Source organism: Eptatretus burgeri, chromosome 6 (genome assembly GCF_056783735.1).
Source record: "Eptatretus burgeri isolate ZD-2024b chromosome 6, Ebu_testis_v1, whole genome shotgun sequence".
Taxonomy (NCBI): domain Eukaryota; kingdom Metazoa; phylum Chordata; class Myxini; order Myxiniformes; family Myxinidae; genus Eptatretus; species Eptatretus burgeri.
Genome location: NC_140966.1, coordinates 8810920 through 8832755, shown reverse-complemented (window position 1 = coordinate 8832755; position 21836 = coordinate 8810920). Strand labels below are relative to the sequence as shown.

General features: G+C 43.6%; 2 protein-coding genes across 9 annotated transcripts in view; one reads left to right on the top strand and one right to left on the bottom strand.

The window, feature by feature from the left end:
• The window catches only part of FBF1 (Fas binding factor 1), a 215869-nt gene that overhangs the window by 193118 nt on the left and 915 nt on the right, over window positions 1–21836 (top strand). For all 8 annotated transcript variants that reach the window (XR_015058923.1, XM_085883880.1, XM_085883877.1 and 5 more), the window contains one exon: window positions 21581–21639. Coding sequence is in view for 7 of the 8 variants with exons in the window: in XM_085883880.1 (XP_085740006.1) it covers window positions 21581–21639 (59 nt within the window). In the remaining variant the exon portion in view is untranslated. The remainder of the gene's footprint in view (window positions 1–21580; window positions 21640–21836) is intronic.
• LOC147024206 (uncharacterized) lies at window positions 1493–14736 on the bottom strand. Its single transcript, XM_085883886.1, has 2 exons — window positions 10665–14736; window positions 1493–10204 (listed from the first exon to the last, which is right to left on the bottom strand). Exon 1 carries the CDS (start codon window positions 13139–13141, stop codon window positions 12179–12181), a length of 963 nt encoding a protein of 320 aa, XP_085740012.1. The 5' UTR covers window positions 13142–14736; the 3' UTR covers window positions 1493–10204; window positions 10665–12178.

Sequence of the window (21836 nt, the reverse complement as noted above, 5' to 3'; positions counted from 1 at the left end):
GATTTAGACAAAAATCACAGCTCATAGGAAATATATGTATATCTTGCTCAACAATGCAAAGCAGGAGTTGAAAAGACTTTTCCCATGTCCTTTTTCTCAAGACTGCACGAGGGTAAGGTGTTCTGTGAACTCTCTAGTTTAGTTACACTAACCCTTTAAAGTCTGATTGACTTTTTTTGGTATATATTGTCGAGGCTCATATGAGAGCTAACACACAGCAAAGGGGTGGGGGGGGGGCATGAGACAAGAGGAGCAGGAGTGGGAAGGACAAAACGGTGGGGAACAGAGACATCAGGAGATCTGTGGAAGGGAGAGAGATGGGGTGTGGAACACGGGGTATACAAGATGGACATTACAGGGACTTTCAGGAAGGAAAACATGGAATTTGACGGAGGTAGGTGGGTTTGGGGTGGATTATCGGGGGTATAAAAGATCGAGGTTTTGGATGGGGGAAGATAAGAGGTGGTTGTGAACAGCTGTTTTGAAGACCTGGAGGGAAGAATGGGATTGAAGAGAGTGTGGGAGTTTGTTCCAAAGGTGGGGAAAAAGATGAATGAAAGAATGAAGGTGAGCAGTGATTCATGATTTTGGTAGTTTTACCAGAAAGGGGGTTGTTGGCGGCCCTTGAGCACCCTGGGGAAATATGGTGGGGACAAATCGCAGAAAGAGCAGGGGAGGGGGGGGGCGAGACCAGAGAGTAGATGGAAGAAGATAGAAAGACCACCGACCTGCCTGCAGTGAGACAGTGAGAGGCCCAAAGACTCAGTCTCACCATGGGAGAGACCAATGATCCTAAATGCCTTGGTTTCCACAACGTGAAGCTGAGAAAGGTGAGAGCCAGGAGCACCAGCCCAGAGGGGAGGGCAGTACTCCATCAGGCTGCAGACGAAAGCTTTGTAAGTGGTCAGGAGCTCAAGTGGGCCGAGGAAGGACTTTGCACGATGGAGGATTCCCAGTCGGCAACTGGCTTTGGAGGCGAGGTTGGAAATGTGGCTTTCCCAGGAAAGATCATGGCAGATCGTGACACCCAGAAGCTTGAATGAAAGGACTTCTTCCAGAGAATTGTTGAGAAAGTAGATGTTGGCGGGGGGGGGGGGGGAGTTATAAACGGTCCTTTCGGAGAGACATAGTGAGAGTGTGAGATTTGTCGGGATTGAAAGACATGTTCCACGTGTTTGACCAGTTTGTTATTTTATCCAGATCTGCAGAAAGCGAAGAAGCTGCTGCTGAGGGATGATAGATGGTACGACAGAGGATGGAGTCATCGGCAAAGAGATAAAGAGGATTTTCCAGAGAGTCGGGGAGATCATTGATGAAAACCAGAAAAAGAACAGGGCCCAGGACGCTACCTTGAGGAACTCCAGCCTGGACAGGAAGAGGGGACGAGAGCACTCCATTTCGGGCCACGTGACATGATTTTGGACACTGGCAAAAGAGTTCAAGAAACCCATTTACACAAATTATCTTTTGGCTTCATTTCAGATGCTGGAGAAGTAATTCTGAAATTAAATAGCGTAGTTTGTTATGGTGAACGATCCACCTGACTTTGCTCCGATTTCAAAATGGGACATCCACCAGGCACTTCAGAGCTTAGCTCTACAAGGATGTGTTTTTCTTCTTTTTGGGGTGGGGGGGGGGGGTGGGTTCCGAGAGGGTCTCTCCTCCATTTTCAGCCAAACTTGACAACTTCATCTTTCTGAATGCAAAAATGACTTTTAATCATGTCAACATTTTGGCACTTTTAAAGCAATATTTTTTCTTTTTTTTTGGTTTAATCAAAACTTGTTTGACCAACACTTTAATTCATAACATGCCTTGGAATACCACGTGAAAACAAAGAAAACTAGAAGGGGCACTCGGGAGAGCGTACACCTCCGCCACGTAATGCCACGTAAACGAGAACATATCGGGCCAATTACATTTTTGAAATATGCTATACAGTACTATATCGTTTTTGGCACAATCTGTCAAGTGGTGAAAAATCACTTATAAAAACTTAAATAATTATTGTGTCCAGATCCGGATCTGGATCTTCACCAAAATTAACTAATTCATCCTTGCGACACACCCAACCTGTCCACCAAGTTTCATCCGAATCCGTCAACAACTTTTTGAGATATCCTGCACACAAACAGATAAACAGACAGAAAGGGGTGAAAACATAACCTCCTTCACCTTCGGTGGCGGAGGCAATAACTGAAAAAATTGACAATGGAATTTCACAACCTGCAATTTTTTGCTGATTTGTAATGGTATGTCCACATGTATATTTTACCTTTGAACTTGTTGGAACTCGTATATTATTCATGATTGTCAGGTCAGGCCAGATTAGAACTGTGAATTGCTATAAGTACCATGTAAACCTGTACAAACCTGTTTCATGGTCGGGCTGTCAGCAACTAAACCATCTCCCTCACCAGGTTTCCTTTCCTGGTGTGCGCCAACAGCCATCCATATCTGGTGCCCAACTGCGTCTGCGGACGTCCTCCTGCAGTGGGTAACCTTTCCTCGGAGGTTGGTGGCAGGATTTGCACTCCGGCCACCGTAAAACACTTCACTCTGCAAAACACACTAAAAACGCAATGAAAACTGAAAACTCCCTCTGTGGGAGTACCTCCTGTGCAGCTGCCCTTCAGGATGAGAGGAAAAACACGGGGTAATCTTCCCGAGTTGGATTGCTGTAGTGTGTGTCGGGGTGGTGCTGAGGCGTCGTCTTCGAGACGGCGGTCTCCTCTGGTTAACCTGAGGCATTCCCTTCAGGTGGGTGCCTGGAATGTCCTATCCCGAAGAGAAGATGATCACCTGTCTCTGCTATCATCTGAGCTCTTGCGCTTGAACATCAGTATTGCAGCACTCTCTGAGGTTCAGAGACCGGATAATGGCGAGATCATGGTGGGTAGTTACACCTACTACTGGTCTGGTCGCTTTGATGGTTACGATGCCTGAGGAGTTGCTTTAGCTGTGTCCAATAAACTGACTCCCATGATAATTGAGGTAACACCGGTCAACGAGCGAATTAAGAGAGTGAGGATTCATCACTCCTTGGGTGTCATTTCCCTGGTCTCTATATATGCTCTGACTTGAAGCGAGTGATCTCACCGTGAAGGACGCATTTTATGCTGCGCTTGTTTCTGTGGTTGATGAGTGCCCTCAAGGAGATACTTTTCTAGTCTTGGGGGATTTCAATGTATCGGCTGGTACTGATAGGAATGGCTATGACACATGTGTTGGTCCCCATGGGTTTGGAACTGTGATCCAGAATAGCACGAAGTTCCTTGACTTTGCAGGAAATCATGGACTTAGGGTGGCTGCTTCATGTTTCAGCATCCACAGCCTCATCGCTGGACTTGGTATTCCAATGCTGATGGTGTGGCAAAGGAGATTTACCATGAGCTCGTTGATGGTCAATTGAGGATGCTCCAGAACTGCTGGGTCTACCACAGTGCCCAGTTCCTCAACACCGACCACAGGCTTGTTGTAGCATCCCTGAAGTTTCAGCTTACCATCCTTGATGTTGCTGGCAGATGTCTTGGAACCCACCCTCAGGCAAATAGGAACTTTGTCTCCCAAGAGACACTGAATACCATTGACCATAGTTGGAGGGATCAGCTTAACCCCAGAGCTGAGCTGTTCAGGGTGCTGAGGCATAAAACTGTGCGTGCACTGAGGGTGGAGAAGGAGGCCTATGTGCGAGGAATCTGTGAAGGTGTAGAGAATCACCTGTGGACGAGTGATTCTCATCCTGCTTTCAGAGGAATTCGCACATTGCATTCGTCCAACCCGTCCCTCGTTGTACTGCAGTTGGACCAGAGGGTGGTGGGCTCTTGACAGAGGAATCCAAAATGAAGGCCCGCTGGGCCGGTTACTTTGAGCGGCTGTACCAGGCTACCCACCTGCTGTTGAGTTGAATGTCAGGGATATAACTATCCTCGTTGCTAACCCTCAAATCAACTGTGGAAACGCAGGCTGCGGTGAACCGGTTGAGAGGAGGTAAAGCTCCTGGGATCTGTGGCATCCATTCTGAATTTCTCAAGGCTGGTGGAAATGCTGCACTCCTATCATTGCATGCAGTTGTGTGCTCTGCCTGGAACACAGGCATCATCCCAACTGACTGGAAGAGGGGGCTTGTTGTCCTTCTCTGGAAAGGGAAGAGTGATTGTCAAGACTGCAACCACTACCGAGGGGTGACGCTGCTCTCAGTGCCAGGCAAGATCTTTGCTCGGACAATTCTTCAAAGGGTTTGCCACCATTTGCTTGAGCATCAGCACCCGGAGCAGTCGGGCTTCATACCAAAGAAGTCAACGATTGACTGTGTCCTTGCTCTCCCGGTCCTCACCGGATGCAGAGGAGAGTTTCAGCAGTGGCTACTCGTAGCCTATGTTGATCTCTACCAAGCATCTGATTCAGTAAATCAGTATGACCTCTGGAGGATTCTTGGTCAATGTTGGGTGCCACCAAAGTTGATTGATCTGATTTCTGAACTATACTCTGGTACAGAGAGTTCTGTGAGGTGTGGGGGTTCCTTCTCCGACTTATTAGGGTACCAAGTCGACAAGGCTGGGTAACCTATTGATTTTCTCCTGTTTATTATTATTATTATTATTATTATTATTATTATTATTATTATTATTTTATTCCACCTGCAATTTTCAGGGGTTTTTTGCTTTAAAATCCATTTTCTCGGCAACGTTTAATTTTGAGATCAACATCAGCGAAAAGGCCAATTTGGGCCAAATTGGACCAAATTTTCTAAAATCCTCAATTTTTAATCCGATTGACTTGAAAGTTGAAGACCATTTGCATATGAGGTACGCTGACCTCAACCACCGATTAATTTTGAAGTCAACATAGGCCAAATTTTCTAAATCCTCAATTTTCATCGGATTGAGTTGAAATTTGAAAATGATTTACATATCAGGTCGCTGAATTCAACTACCAATTAATTTTAAGGTCAAAAAGTCAACACAGGCCTAATTTCCACAATTGATAGGACCAAAAACGAAATATATCACTATATCTCAAAAAGTAGTGGACAAGTTAAGATAAAACAAGGTGGATGAGTTGGATAGGTGACAAAAACAAGCGGATTAGATTTTGGTTCAGATCCAGCCCATCAGTGGGATACAAAAAGTGAACTGTTCCACCTGGCAGAGGTATGCGCTCTACCGAGTGCCGTTCTACTTTGTGCTGTTTTGCCAAGTTGTCACTCCATGAGTGATTTTTCATTTGTCTGTCTGTGTGTTTGTCCGCACAGAACTTTAGTGTTTTTCTCCGCAACCGCTTGTCTGATAGATATGAATCCGATAGACCGCTTGTCCGATGAAATTTTCACCATAGGAGCGAACACTCGAGTATAATATTTTGTTCATAACTATGACGTCATAGGTCACGTGGGTGTGGCAGCCATGTTGGAAAAACAGAAAACTTTGTTCCTGTGTCAATGAAACCTAACCAAGGGAAAAATGGAAACTTGGCACATGGCAATAATCCTCATGGGGAATGTGTGATTTTTTTATGACGTCATAAAACGTCATAATTGCATATGTAGAACGCTACATCTGATCAGTATGAAAATTTTTGAGGGTCATCTAGGGATAAAATGGTACACAAAAAAAAATTATGACATCATCGGTCACGTGATTCAGCAGCCATATTGTTTTATTGTTGTTTTTTTTTAAACCTTCAAAAATCTTCTTTGAAGTGGCTGAACAGATCGAGGTGAAACTTTATATGTATGACCGCCTATCCAAAACTTTACATATATGACCTTCACACGTATAGCAAAACTTTACACGTATGACCGCCTGAATGGCTGGACAGATCGAGGGGAAACTTCACAAAAATGTTTCCAAAGCCATGGGTGTACATGTTTGTTTGGAATAATTGATAGGTCACATGGTTTGGCAGCCATATTGGATTGAAGAAAAATATTAAGTAATGTTTTCTCTGGAACCACACAATCAATCAACGTGAAACTTTAAAATTATGATCTCGTACTGATCGGGAATGCATGTTTTCAAATTTAACTTGATTGGACACATTGTCTGGCAGCCATAATTATTAAATTTTTTCATCTGGCTTCTTTTTATTTTTTTTGAATGAGGCTCACTTGGCTATGCTTGGATGGGTTTGAGGGTAGAGGAGTAGCAGCTGAAATGCAAATCCTATCTGTTCCTCCTGACAACTTCATCTTTGCTTTTTGCTTGTTTGGATTCCTTCTGATTACTCCAATGCAGGACTGTACCTATTTGGTCTTCCATTTAATTTGGGTACCAAGCCTACAAGGCTGGGTAACCCATTATTTTTCTTCTGTTTATTATTATTAGGGTACCAAGTCTACAAGGATGGGTAACCTATTGCTTTTCTTCCGTTTATTGTTATTCGGGTACGAAGCCTACAATACTGGGAAACCTATTGTTTTTCTTCTGTTTATTAGGCTACCAAGCCGATAGTAGGGTCAATATGCTGACTAACCCTAAAAAAATGCAAGAAAACGTTTTATGGTGTTTTTCAGTGGTGTTTGGCCCAGAGAACAACATATCAAAAGTTGGCCAAAATTGGACCATCAGAAAGGGTGTAAATATGATGTCAAAAGATGGCCACCATTAGAGCAAGATACCTAATATCTATGCATACCTTTGAAACAAACAGTTCTCAACCACTTTAAAAGTGATAATTAACGATAAAACTTATTACCTTATTTGTACCAAAACAGGTGAGGTTGCTGGGAGTGTTCCAAAGTCGCATCATGACGTCATTCATTGTGTCATGACATCATTCTTTCTGTGATTTCATGGTAACTTCCAAATTTATGAAAACATGTGCACAAAAATAGTTTTCATCCTGTTTGATGACCAGATGACATCATAAATTCAATGATGATGCCAAGATCGTGATGCCACAACCATACCTTTTACTAAGGCACAGTCTTATACACACAAAAACAACAGCCATGGAGACCAATTTGTTCAATTTCTTTGAAATAATACCTGGGTAGTTGGTACCAACAGTGGCGTGCAGAGGTCTGGTGATGCCCGGGGCAAATCTTGATTGTATGCCCCAAAGACTCAAGTATAAGACTTAATATACTGAGAAATATTATGAGAAAGGAAAACATTTTGAATACAAAAACACAGGTGAAACATGAAATAAACGCTTTATTCGATTTTAATATAAATCAATCAAATTTATTGAGTTATTTTCCCCAAATGATACCTCCTGTCACAAAACACCTGAACTACTTCACTTTTTACATCAGCTGTGAGAAATTCTTTTTCAATGCTTATTAAAGCCAGGTTGGTCAGTCGCTCCTGTGACATAGAAGACCTCAGATATGTTTTTATTAATTTCAGTTTTGAAAATGACCTTTCACAGCTTGCGAATGAAAATGCGATTGTTAGCAGTAATCTGAATGAAACACACAGCGTCGGAAAGACATCTCTCCCATACTGCAGTAAAGACTCCAGAGCATCTTTAGGATCAGGGGGAACTCTATTCCCTCCAGCTCGAAGGAGCATCACAAAATCAATAATTTTGTCATATAACTGAATTGCAACCACATCATTGTCAAAAATATTTGCAAAGTCTGAACATTCCTTTTTTAATTTCTCTCTTTCTTGTTCATCTTCAATCACTACTGAATTCAAGTTCAGAAGAAAAGAAAATCGGTCACTGAGTCTTTGAAGACTGACACAGCGGTCTTCAATTTCAGTTTTTAATCTGTTCACAATCTCTATCATTACTCTATTCATTTCTTCTTGTGCCGTCAGTCCACTATCTCTTGCTGACTCTCCAGGCATTATTCTACTTCTCCTTGTTCATGCAATTGGTATTCCCCAATTTTCACAATATTCATTGGCTAAATCTATTGCATTGTGGATAATTTCGTCATTTTTCAAATTCAAGATATGAATAAGTCCTCTCAGATCACAAGAAGCTTCATGGAACCCCATTTTCGGATCCTGCAAACGTTTTGAGACTTTCTCCACCGATGATAAAACTGAGTACCAAAAGTTTAAAAAGCTATAAACGGGAACTGTTGAATAGAGTTCAGTAGCGATCCTGCATCAGGTTTAGTTTCCCTTGAAAATTCTCCTTCCAGCAGGTGTTGAAGGCTTGCAATAACGTTGTCACACTCTTAGTGGATTACTTGCACAGCATCATGGCTGGAACTCCATCTTGTGTCACACTGTCTTTTCACAGTCCGAGTGACAAAAGATTTTCACACTTCCCAACGAGAAGTAGATGAAGAAAAAAAAGTAGAGTTTTTCCAGAATGTCAAAAAATGTAACAACAGGTTGCACCTCACTTGCATGGACACAGGCCAAATTGAGGCTGTGGTTCTCGCAGTTCACAAACACAGCTTTTGGGTTAACTTCAATAATTTTTTGTTGAACACCTCCTCTCACTCCAACCATAACTGCTGCGTTATCATATGCTTGACCACGACAGTCATTCATGGAAATTTTGCCTTCTTCCAATTTTTCCTGAATTTTATTTACCAGGCTGACTGCATCTTTCTTGTTGACTTGAAAAAAATCCCAGAAATGTCTCCTTTATTTCTACTTTTCTGTTTTCATCAATATGAATGTAACGCAGAATTTCAGAAACCTGATCTTCATGGGCAATATCTGGAGTTGAATCCAGCATTATGCTAAAATATTTTGCATCCTTAATTTCGGAAATTATATTTTTTTGACAGTTTCACCAAGAAGATTGATTATTTCGTTTTGAATTCTGTTGGACAAGTAGGTGACACTTTTGGGTTTCTCTTTCCCTCTCTGCAAGTGTTTTGCTAAGATGTCATCATATTTGGCCAAAAGTCTGATTGTTGTGAGAAAGTTTCCTGTATTTTCACTGACTGTCTCCCCTGGCTCTGATAACCCAGATATTCCTTCTCCTCGATGTCCACGATAGGCCAGATTCTGTTTTGCCAGAAAGGATATAACCTCGACAATCCGTTCAGTTATTGCTTTCCATCTTTTCTTTTCAGCCGACATTTGCTGTTGAAGTTCAGCATCTTATCGTAGTTGAATGATGGAGTCGAACTACGAGGTTCAGGTATTCCCTCATGTGAGCTCTATGAGAAGGGCTTTTCTCATGGTCAGGTATTCATGGATTTAATTTTCTCCAAGTGGAGAAACCGTCTTCCTTTCCAAAGTTTGACACAGACGACAAATGCTCCTTTGAAAACAAAAAGCAAACAAAACAGTAGCATGCTTGCCGATATGGAGAGTATAACAACCATTTTCTCTCCACAATTTATCCGTTTGTGGAAACTTTATCAAACCACTGTTTGGAAAATGATCTCCCATCCATCTCAGCAAATGGACCACTTTTATTCTGATATCTTTCAGGGCCATGTTGTAATATTGTCATCTTCAAATGATCTGGAATCGGTTTCTTCAAACAGCCAAAATCGCTTCTTTGCAAAAATATGCTAAAATCTTCTTTATTTTCTTCACATGGATCATCATCCTGACAACGAGACTGAGCAGAGAGAGTATTATGTTCTGACCGAGCTGAATCCGTATCAGAAAAATCCTTCTCTGCACCCACATCATCTTTTACTTCTCCAGGTTCTCTTACTTCTTCTTTACTTCTTTTTATCCATGCATCTAATGCCCCTCTTTGATGGGACTCATCTTCGACTCTGCCCCTCTTTTTTTTCCTGTTCTGTGCTCCACTCAGTTGTAGTTTCTTCATCTGAGACATCTGAAAAAAAAATATATATGTACAAAGTGATTACTAACTTACACACTTCTGAGACAAGCTTATTTTCTCTTGAACAAATATTCATTCTTGTATTTGTAGATTATAAGAGAACAAAAAAAATCTTAATTGGAGATAAAAACATTAAACCGTTAAAATTAAAACAATAATATTGTTATAGATAACAGCTCCACCACCAACTCCCTGCGCGTTGCCAACGCGGCTTTTTATAGCCCGAGGGGAGAAGCCATTGGAGGTTTCGCCACCCGAAATCGGCGCTTCCCCCTTTCACCTGTGAACCTTCACCCCAGGCTGGCTCCGCCCTTTTCACCTCTGATTGGCTGGCTTTTTCCAGGGCAAAGCCCGTCTTGATCCGTTTATGAAAATCAGCCGTTTGGATGGCTGATTGCACACGGAAGCTGGAATGTGGCTCCCCCTGTTGCGCCACGAGTTCGTAACAATAGCATTTTGCCGCTGTTTGCTGAGGAGGGTGCTGTGTTGTGGAGATGGCATGGTTGTGGAGAATAAACTAGACTGCAATAATTCTCAAACTCGATAATAATAAGCACACGAAATACGCATAACATTTCATTTTCTATCTCAAAAACCGTAAGACGCATGAAAAAATGGGAAGAAAATGGTAAACAATTGGTCAGTTGCAGACAGATAAACCATATTTCATTTCTTTGTTCCTTTGTATCAAATTATTTCACACTGATTCTCCACTGATAATTTTGTGCAATTTATATCATAGACTTGCAAATTAGTGGTATCTGTATTCGAATATTAACATGTTAAGGAATAAATGTCTCCTATTCCGAGATTAAATGCCATAGCAGTCCTCTGATCATCCAGGCTTCACTCTTACTACATCCCACATAAATATTTCATTAAATATCACTAAAAAACCTGTAAAAAACGGAGTTTCACCCGTTCTAGAGCTATCCACTGACCTGAGTAGGTAAAATAACGAATCTTGATGCACAAAAAGCTGAAGAAAAGACGAGTTATGACTCGAGGAAATGCAGGAACGAACAGCCACGTCTGCTTGTTGCTTTTGATGGTTGCACCACGTACATCATGCGCATGCGTGTGGGGGGATGGGCAGAAGCACCGTTTTCTCTAGACAGAAAGGGTACACCATGTCAAAGGAATAAAGGGCTAACAACTGCCTCTGCAGTGCGGTGAGCCTCCAAAAATTGATTTATCACCGCTGAAATTTTAAAATTACTATCTTATTTCCTTCTCTAATTGAATGCCCCCATCTAATGGATGCACGGGGCCAACGCACCGTCGCCCCCCCCCCCTTTGCACACCACTGGGTACCAAAGAAGTCATTCCAGTTGGGATACCCATTACTGCTTTAGCAAAAAAAAGTCAGCATATTCGTCCTCGTTTTCATCTAAAATCGGGGCATGGTTCATATTTTCACAGTTGCCATCTTGGCAAGGTCCACAAGCCCCTGTGCACTCAAGTCCGTACTTCTTACAACTACATCTAAGTGTGTTGCATCCAGCCGAGCAGTTGCAGTGAATCATTTTTAGCAGAATATCAGGAGCAGGGTTGTTGTCCATCATTACTGGTGTGAGTTTGTTCCCTTGAATGTCCCGGCCCCATTTTGTCATGCCCATGTTATCACTCCGGCCCATCCATACCATGACTTGAAGATAAGTTCGTCTTGAGTGCTGTTTTGTAGCTGAAGTTGTGGGGGGCAATCTCTCTGGTGTTACGAATGTCTTTGCTGTCGCCACTTTTTTGCAGAGGTAACTGTATCGCAATGATGCTAGAGAGTCAGACGTTTTCCCATTAAACAATGACACCATTGCCTTGCAGCCAGCACTTTCTACAGCATCTTGATCCGTATTTGGAGCACAGAAAATCTTTGAACAGGAATGCAAGACAGAATCACCTTTGATGAGTTTTTGGAACACTGATTTTTTCCCAACCCCAAAGATTCTAGAAGTAGTATCACATCCAGTAAACGCATGGGCAAACAACAAATCAGTACAAACATCATCTCCGAGTATGCTTCAAAACCTTTATATTGCAGACATTTGGTTTCCCTTTGTCTGACCGAAAGTAAAGTTCTTTACTCTCCATTTTCCCATGATAGAGAAGTAATATTAGATCTGTATCTTCTCCGATAAGCGTCGTTGATTTGAAAATGGACATTGTGACAGTTGCTTTCACTATATCCACATCTGCATCCCCCTCTGCCTGGACAACATGGCAGCCTTTTTGCTTCAGGCATGCTGATATCATATCAATAAGTGACTTTTTGTTCTTTTCATTGGAAAGGAAATCATCCTTCTTCCCCACAAATTTAGTTGTCTCTGTAATGTTGACAGCATTTCTCACAGTTGTTGTCTTCCGTCGCTGGTGGGTGTTGTCCTTTGTGCTTGGTCCCTCATATCCATCAAATACCACAATGGCTTTTCCATACAGTTCCACTGTAAAAGATGCATAATCATCGGCAATTGAACTGTAGGTACTTCCTTCTGTCCATTTCAAGCGATGTGGAAGGGAACCTCCATCTAAGACGTAGTGATCTGTCTTGGGGAATAGACTGAAGGACAGCATCATCCACGGACGCAGCATGGTTCCGTATAGCCTCGAGAAGCGCAGGTTTGTCTGGTTTCCGTAGTTGATGTTTCGCTTCGAACAAGGAGGGTGGATATGACGAAAGTTCGTACTTCATCACCTCATCTAAGCGTAGCTCTCCAGACCGCGACACAACCAGAAACCTCTGAAATAATAGTGCCGGAACAATTATTGTTCTGTCTTTAGCTACCTTGACCGCTCTTGCTGATGCGAAGGTTTTCACTTTAGTATTGCGTTTGTGCGAATATGAAAATATAAATTGGCCTTCCATTTTGGTAACAGTGTCCCTACCAACAGTGAAAAGGTCATGCACGTTCATGACATCATCAGCATTTATCCCTGTTATAATGTTGCGCAATGTCGTCTCATCTGAGAATGGTGTATAGTGTCCAAGCACTGTGGCAAGTTTGGTCAGATCCTCTTTATCCCTGACTATTCTTGCAGTAGTTGATTCTTTGTGCTGTTCACTTGTGTACCGCATTTCACAAAATTCCTGCATGGCAAAGTTGTAAGCAGAGGATACCGGAGAAGACATTGTCCAGATGGCCCTTTGGTGTTCTGACATCCCACTCCCTCTTGTTAAACCCCCTGTGCTTTTAAGTGACGTCATAACTGTCTGTTCAATGACCAAGTCACAACCAAGGCCAGCCCAAAATGTGTTGCTTCGCCGGATGACATGGTAGCCGCGCATGAACTTCTTAAACACGTCACGGTTTTCAATCTTCAACGCCTTCATCTTTTGGAGATACAGATAGGCGGATTTCAGGTAATTTGGGTGACCTGCAGCAGCAAATATGGAAAAACAATCCGATACAGCATGGAGGTGCATTTCCCATGATCTTGTGCGATCAGCCTCAATGTGCTCCCGGGCCACAACTAAAGCCGCTGTCACACCTTGACGATTTAGCCAGCGTATGCCGATTTATGAAAAATTTGTCTAAAACGCTGGCACACGTCAAATACGTTATGGGTACGTTTTGTATACGTTAAGAGCACGCTGAAAAACACTGCCATACGTCGTAGTACACTGGCTTTAAACGTTGTATTTTTGGGTTGTCCTCAAATTTTTGCATGCTTCAAATTTTACGACGTATGCCGGCGTATGACTCGCACGTTCCGCTACGCTGGCCATAAGTTGTAAGCACGTTATGCGATCGTTGACACACGTCCACACACATTACTTGTAAGTTACTCATAAGTCGAAACACGTCGAGGTAATGTTTAGCATACCCGAAACTTATTTCTAACATATGAGTAACGTTTTGTAAGCACGCTTCACGAACGTTGTTCACACTTCGCAACACGTTACTTGAAAGTTCCTCATTCGTCGAAACACGTCAAAGTAATGTTTAGGGTACCTATGACTTATTTATAACCTATGAGTAATGTGCTTGGGAATTATTTGTAAAGCATGTCCTACGCACAAATACGTATGTAGACGTATTTGACGTCTTCAGGACGACCACAGAACGAACTGAACGCGTTTCTAACTTACAGATACCGTATTGGCAGCGATTAGGGGAATTGGTATATAAAAAGGGGCTTCACATGAGGAACCCGTCTTTTTTTTTTAGACTTCGTGGTGAGTACATGTCCATGTCATTCTGAGAGATGGAGGATACGGCAAGGCTGAGACAACAATACCTACCTGTCCTCCAACATCAACATGACCTCATCGAGTTGACACTGCACCAGTTGCGTGCCAATAGAGGCGGGAGAAGAAGACGTGAACGGAGGAGAAGGAACTGGGTCAAACCATGGATCGGGAGGCGACGCCATTACGGCATATATGACCAGCTCATGGTGGAACTCCGGAACGAGGACCATGCATCCTTCATCAACTTCCTGCGAATGCCCCCAGCGATGTTCGACGAGCTGCTAGCCAGAGTGGGTCCAAGGATAACCAAGCAGTACACCTTCTACAGGGATCCGCTTGAGCCTGGCAATAGGCTAGCACTGAGCCTGCTGCTGTTGGTGCCCTGACTGCAGTGCTGCGGAAACGATTTAACTCGTTCAATGACAATGATTTCAATTGCCGAGCATCAGCGTCCAAAAACAATAGGCGAGTGACAGGCATTTATTAAAAGTGAAGTTGCAGCCTATGAATAGAAAACGTCACGTAATCGTCGACGATACGCTGCCACGCTATGCATAGGTTAGACTATCGTTGGGCATAGGTTGTGGACGCCTAAAACATGCTAATCAATCATTCGTATAACTTATGCATAAGTTATCGAAGCGTTCTGTGTTCATTACTAGTACATTATTCATTTGCCCAAGTCGTTTTGAATACTTTAAAAACTGAAACAAAAAAATAGTTCATTGTGGGAATGAGAAAAAAAAATTAGCCGAAAAGAACATCGAACAATGGTGCAAAGTAGTCTCCTATTCATGGACGCAACGAGGATCCATCATCACCCACACCCCCCCCCCCAACCACGCTCACCTACTACTAATGACATGGACCTACTACAACTACCAATACTACTACTACTACTACTACTACTACTGACACGCTCACCTAATACAACTACTACTGATACTACTGACATTGACATTCGGGGTAACGTCAGTGAGAGGCGAGAGATCGGAAGAGCGCACGCACGCACTATGTCAGTGTGGAGAGGTTGAGTGGGGAGTGAGGGATGCACGCAGTCGAGAGAGAACGTAGTTGGGAGAGGGCCTGTAAGAACGGCTTTTCAGCTGGCTTTCCTTCGGCGCATGAAGAAGACGGTACGATTCTTGTATTCGTGTTTAGGCGATTTGGCTCGCGTGGTGAAGCAAGACACTTGCCTTTGGCTCTTGGTTGGGTCATGAGGAACGGACCCCGAGTCTCCCTGTGTTTGTCAAATCGTGAGACGGTGAGGACGATCGAGGCACGAAGCAGCTGCACAGGGTCTCTGAGCCTTGGTGTTGAATACTGCTCACCAATTGCCTGACGCACGTTTGTCCCGCTGCGAGAGAAGCGACTTGGCACCATTTTGCGTGCGTCTTTACATACAAATAGAAGCGCCTCGATTCCACGTTCCACAAATACCATCTCTGGGCCAAGCGAAGTACCAGAGTGAAGGAGGGGGTTTCTTTTATTTTGTTTCCCTTTGTCTGGATTTAAGTCCAGGTGTAGAAGCGCCTGAACTTAGAGTTTAATTTACTTCACGTTTTTATAATTATTACATTGATTATTGTCCTTTGTAAATATGTCTTTTCATTAAATGTGTTCATTTTAAGTAACTGTATCCGTGTATTTGTCAGGGTGTTCGAGTATAAACTCCCCCTTGTGCCGTCCTGGTGCAGTGCTTAACTGTTTTCCTGTGCACGCATTAATCGCCGAGAATCTCAGCTGTAGGCCTCCAAGGGAGAAGTATGACCGTCCTGGCTGGTGGTGTTAACCGCTCGTCACCACAGATTGGGTCGATGGGGGATAAATTGTCAGGTCAGGTCAGATTACATCTGTGACTTGCTATAGGTACCATGTAAACCTGCACTAACCTGTACCATGGTCGGGTTGTCGGCGACTAAACCGTCTCCCCCACCACGTTTCTTGGTGAGGAGGGTGTATGATAAGGACACCCAGCAGGATTAAAAACAAAAACTACCAAAGGGCGGAGGAGCTCCTTGTGAACCAATGGCTATCCATATCTAGTGCCCAACTGTGTCTGCGGACGTCCTCCTGCAGTTGGGTTATTTTTTTATGAGGAGGTTGGTGGCAGGATTTGCACTCCGGCCACCTTAAAACCCTTCATTCCGCAAAACACAAAAACGCAAAAAATCTGAAAACCCACTCCGTGGGAGTACCTCCTGTGCAGCTTCCCTTCGCAGGGCAGCTCACGGGAGGACGGGATTGGGTCAAAGCCTTCTTGACCCCCAATCTTTGATGATAGGAGGGAAACCACGGGGTAGCATCCCTGGGTCAGATTGCGGGAGAGTGTGTTGGAGTGGTGCTGAGGTGTCGTCCACCAGACGGCGGTCTCCTTGGGTTAACCTGAGGCGGTCCCTTCGGGTGGGTGCCCGGAATGTCCTATCCCTAAGAGAGGACGAGCACCTGTCTCTGTTATCATCTGAGCTCAAGCGTTTCGACATCGATATTGCAGCACTCTCTGAGGTTCGGAGACCGGATTGCGGCGAGATCATGGCGGGTGGTTACAGCCCCAATTGGTCCGGTCGCTCTGATGGTTACCATACCCAAGGAATTGCTGTAGCTGTGTCCAATATGCTGTCTCCAATGATAATGAGGTAACACCGGTCAACAAGAGTATTATGAGACGAAGGATTCATCACTCCTTGGGTGTCATTTCCCTGGTCTCTGGAAATGCTCTGACTGAGGCGAGTGATCTCACCGTGAAGGATGCATTCTCTACCATGCTTGAGTCTGTGGTTGATCATTGCCCCAGAGGAGATACTCTTTCAGTCTTTGGGGATTTCATTGCATCGGCTGGTACTGATAGGAATAGCTATGAGACTTGTGTTGGTCCCCATGGGTTTAGAACTGTGAACCAGAACAGCACTAAGTTCCTTGACTTTGCAAGAAGTCATGGACTTAGGGTGACTGGTTCATGGTTTCAGCGCCCACAAGCTCATCGCTTGACCTGGTATTCCAACGCTGGCGGTGTGGCAAAGGAGATTGACCATGTGCTCATTGATGGTCGCTGGAGGATGATCCAGAACTGCAGGGTCTACCGGAGTGCTCAGTTCCTCAATACTGACCACCGGCTTGTTGAAGCAACTCTTCAGTTGCACCTCCAATCCAGGAGAATGGTACCATCCCAGCCTAGGCTGGATGTTGGCAAGCTCAAGGATGAGAGGGTAGCTGAGGAGTTTGTGAACAGGCTGAGTGGAGATTTGAAGTGCTTTGGTGATCCTGCTCCCGGTGCTTTGGGAGATCCTGAAGAGTTGTGGAGTGCCTTCAAAACCACCGTCCTTCATGTTGCCGGGAGATGTCTTGGAACTCACCGGAGAGCGAAGAAGAATGTCTCTCAAGGGACACTGGATACCATTGCCCAGAGTCGCAGGGCCAGGCTGATGGCAGAGCTGAGCTGTTCAGGTTGCTGAGGCGTACATGCACTAAGGGTGAGGCGTACATGCACTATGTGCGAGGAATCTGTGAGGGGGTAGAGCATGACCTGTTGTCAAGTGATTCTCTTCCTTCTTTCAGGGGAATTCGGCATTGCATTCGTCCAAGCCCATCCCTTGGTGTACTGCAGTGAGAGCAGAGGGCGGTGGGCTCTTGACAGAGGAGTCTGAAGTGAAGGTCTGCTGGACTGGTTACCTAGAGCGGCAGTGCCAGGCTGATCCGCCAGCTGTTGAGTTGAATGTCAGGGGTGTTACAATCCCTCTTGCTGACCCCACAATCAACTGTGGTCCACCTTCATTTGTGGAAACACAGGCTGCGGTGAACCAGTTGAAATGGGGTAAAGCTCCTGGGATCTGTGTCATCCATGCTGAACTCCTCAAGGCTGCTGGAAATGCTGCACTCGTGTCGTGGCATGCAGTTCTGTGCTCTGCCTGCAACACAGGCATCATCCCAACTGACTGGAAGAGGGGCCTTGTTTGTCCTTCTCTGGAAAAGGAAGGGTGATCGTCAAGACTGCAACAACTACCATGGGTGACGCTGCTCTCAGTGCCTGGCAAGGTCTTTGCTCGGATAATTCTTCAAAGGGTTCGCCACCATTTGCTTGAGCATCAGCGCTCAGAGCAGTTGGGCATTACACCAAAGAAGTCAACGATTGACTGTGTCCTTGCTCTCCGGGTCCTCACCGAACACAGAGGAGAGTTTCAGCAGTGGCTGCTCGCAGCGTATGTTGATCTCTGCAAAGCGTTTGATTCAGTGAATAGGGATGCCCTTTTGAGTATTCTCAGTCTTCGTGGGGTGCCACCAAAACGGATCAATGTGATGTCTCAACTATACCCTGGTACTGAGAGTGCTGTGAGATGTGGTGGTTCAATCTCTGACTTACTTCCAGTTGTTACTGGAGTTTATCAGGGATGTGTACTGGCCCCCACACTTTTCAGTGCTTGTATGGACTGGATTCTGGGGGAAGATGTCAGAGAGATCAATCTGCGGTGCATCGTTTGGGAATGTCAAGATCTCTGACCTTGATTTTGCAGATGATGCAGTCATCTTTGCGGAGACTCGAGATATCCTTTTGGGCGTCCTCGAGGCACTGAATGAGGAGTCGGAGCTGCTGGGATTACGGGTTTCCTGGGTCAAAACTAATATCGAAGCTTTCAATGACATCTTGGATGCTGCTATCCTGTCTGTACCTGTTTGTGGTGAAGATCTTGAGGTTATGGAGAGATTCACTTACCTTAACAGTGATATGTATGTCTCTGCTGGCTGTGAGCCAGAGGTCAGCAGACGTATGGATCGGGCCTGGGGAGTCATGGATTCACTGGACCATGGGGTGTGCCGCTGCCGGTCCCTGTGCGGGAGGAGGAAAGGCCGAGTTTTCAGGTCCTTGGTGCTTCCAGTCTTGCTCTATGGATGTGAGACTTGGACTCTGACCAGGGATCTGAGATGGAGACTTAATTCCTTTGGTACCACGTCTCTTCGGAGAATCCTTGTCTATCGCTGGTTGGACTTTGTGTCCAATGAGCAGTTGCTGAGAGAGACTCAAATGAGATTTGTTCCCTGCAGTCCGTGAGCGTCAGCTGTGGCTGTATGGACATGTGGCGCATTTTCCTGACGCTGATCCTGCTCACCAGATTCTCTCAGCGAGGGACCCTTGTGAGTGGAGGAGGCCATTGGGCCGACAATGTGCCTCATGGTTGCAGCAGGTTGATCAGCATCTCAAGGAGATGGGGATGGACCAGGCATCCGCCTGGGGGATGGCCAGATGGAGGCCTCTGGAGTACCGGCGGAAAGTGGACGCAGCAACGCGCTGCTCCGTTGCATGCTCCCATACCTGACCTGTCCTGACCTGGGGGATAACCTTGGCTGCCAGCGCTGTGACAGTATTATTTTTCTGTATTTAAGAACATAACATGAAAGTTTATTTTGAGTTATTTCGTATGCAGCCTGTGACTACTGGCTGCATCAATGTCTGCAGCACAGCTGTGCCGCTGATGCAGTGCCCCCTGTTTCCAGTCATTTTTGCTGATTTTTTGTTTCCAGAACTCTTTTTGCTGACTGCGGAAGGATGACAGGCTGAGGCAACTCACTTGGTGTTATGCAACGGCACGACAGGGGCTCAAATTCAAGACCCTAATATCTTAAGCCAGTTAACATCACCGGGAAGCCAATATCAGGCTTACTTTTCTAAAGGAAGAACATAAATTAAAGTTTATTTTCTTCAGTTAAGATCATGAAACCTACCGTTAATAACAACGATGTTTATAAACTTTATGCAATAATGCGATCACGATGATGATGGCCACAATAATGCCGAGTTGATAGATCATACCCATAATGGCAGCCTCTTCACCTCAAAATCCTCGATCGGTACATCCTTAAAATACATGCCACACCCTCTAATGCAATGCAGTATATGGAAATATTGTATGGTTTTGGAAGTATGGCGAAAGCGATTTGTTACCCCGCACACCTGGAGCGAATAGCGTGGTTAAGCAAATCGGTTGCATACGTACGTGTCTGCATTTTGTTAAGAGCATACATCGAAAACCATTCAACGGAGGAAATTTAAACTTTACCACATGTTACATGAACATTTGATATAGCACATATTGAGTGTACATCGAAAACCGTTCAACGGAGGAAATTTAAACTTTACCACATGTTACATGAACATTTGATATAGCACATATTGAGTGTACATCGAAAACCGTTCAACGGAGGAAATTTAAACTTTACCACATGTTACAGGACCATTTGATATTGCACATATTGAGTGTACATCGAAAACCGTTCAACGGAGGAAATTTAAACTTCAGCACATGTTACATGAACATTTAGCGCAAATTACTTGGATGATGCATGCCCCCTCAGAACTTACATGGTAAATTAAACAAAGCCTGATGCCCAGAGACAACGTCACTTCCTTGTGTTAGAAATTAGAATCATTGCAATCACTTCAGCCTTGATTGTGCTTCGAGGGTTAAAAAACAAGTGAAGGAGAAGAAGTACAATTTGGCGTTTTAACCATCTCCCAATTTATATTTCATCGATCTATTCTGGTATCTTTATCAGCCTTGGTAGTTATGAAAACACTCGAGAACGAGAATAAAAGCTACTTTGTAAAGGCTTATGAATGTACTCAACAGCAGACTTTTCAAAGTATAATTTGTACACATTTACCTCGGAAGTGTAGATCGATGCAATATTACAAACTTACCGCCAGTAGAGTTGCCTCGCATTTAATCCTTCTCAAGACTGTGCAGTGTAAGTATTCTATGAATATCATCCAGTTTTATGCAGTTTTCAAGTGTATAATTTAATTGAAATAAAGGTTTGAAAGGCATGTAAATAAAATTAATTTTGGGTTTTACCGCCGTTTTACCCGGCGTATATTATACCACCCTTTCCAACCCCTCCATTAATTATACGTGCCCGTTATTTATGTCACTTATAACACCCTTAACAGTAATTTTCCTGTTTGGAATGATTTTCATTTTTCTTTGATTGCCAGGTAGGCAGAGAGGGTATTTTTTTTTTTATCTCACTCCTCTGTGCATCTGTGATCCGGTCGAATTCAGAGCCAATGTACGGCAAAATGAAATGCTCGTCTTGCTTGTCATCTTTCGTGTTCAAAATATAATATTCGATTTAAAAAAGTTCTTCCTCGATCATAAACCTATAAGATAGATGGACGGACATGAACCAATCGCTTAACCCCCACATTTTGTTTCGCATGTCCGGGGGAATAAATGGGGGGTATCGGAGACGGATGATTGGGACAAAGGTAAGTTATGGATTATCGTCGACTACATTTTGATGGAACTTTCCATTAAATTGTATAACCGGGGCACTTATGCATAAAAAAAGTTTTTTTTTCGTCAAAGTTTCCCATCTAACATCAAAGCATGGCAGGTTAACAAAAACAAACAAAACCGTGACTGCCACCTCAAGACAGACATCTGTCGTGTAAAATGGCCACCTTAGAAGAAAGGAAAATGTAACATTAAAATTCAGTTTTCAGCTTCACTTCAAATTATCTGCTCGGTGATATAAGACTTTTTATTTAAAGTTGTTCTGGCATATCAAGGAATAAAACTTGCAGAAGAAATTTGCTTTGTATTTGTGTATTCTACATTATTGATCGAGTTTAAATTGGTGATCCACAGGGGAAATAATAAAACAACATCTGTCTTTCAGCATTAACCATGGATGACTCGCAAACCCATCTTGCCTTTTTCAAGCACATGGCCAGCCAGGTACGGTTTCTTAAAATAAAATAAAAATTGTTTAATATTTTAAAAAAAAATCTAAAAAGCTTTCAATTGATACAGTCTAGGAGCTGTCATTATTTAATTTCTTTATCATGTTGACATATATATATATATATATATATATATATATATATATATATATATATATATATATATATATATATATATATATATATCATGGA

Bases quoted from the DNA above. Each gene is read 5' to 3' on its own strand.
- LOC147024206 (XM_085883886.1), bottom strand. From the start codon at position 13,141: ATGCACCTCCATGCTGTATCGGATTGTTTTTCCATATTTGCTGCTGCA.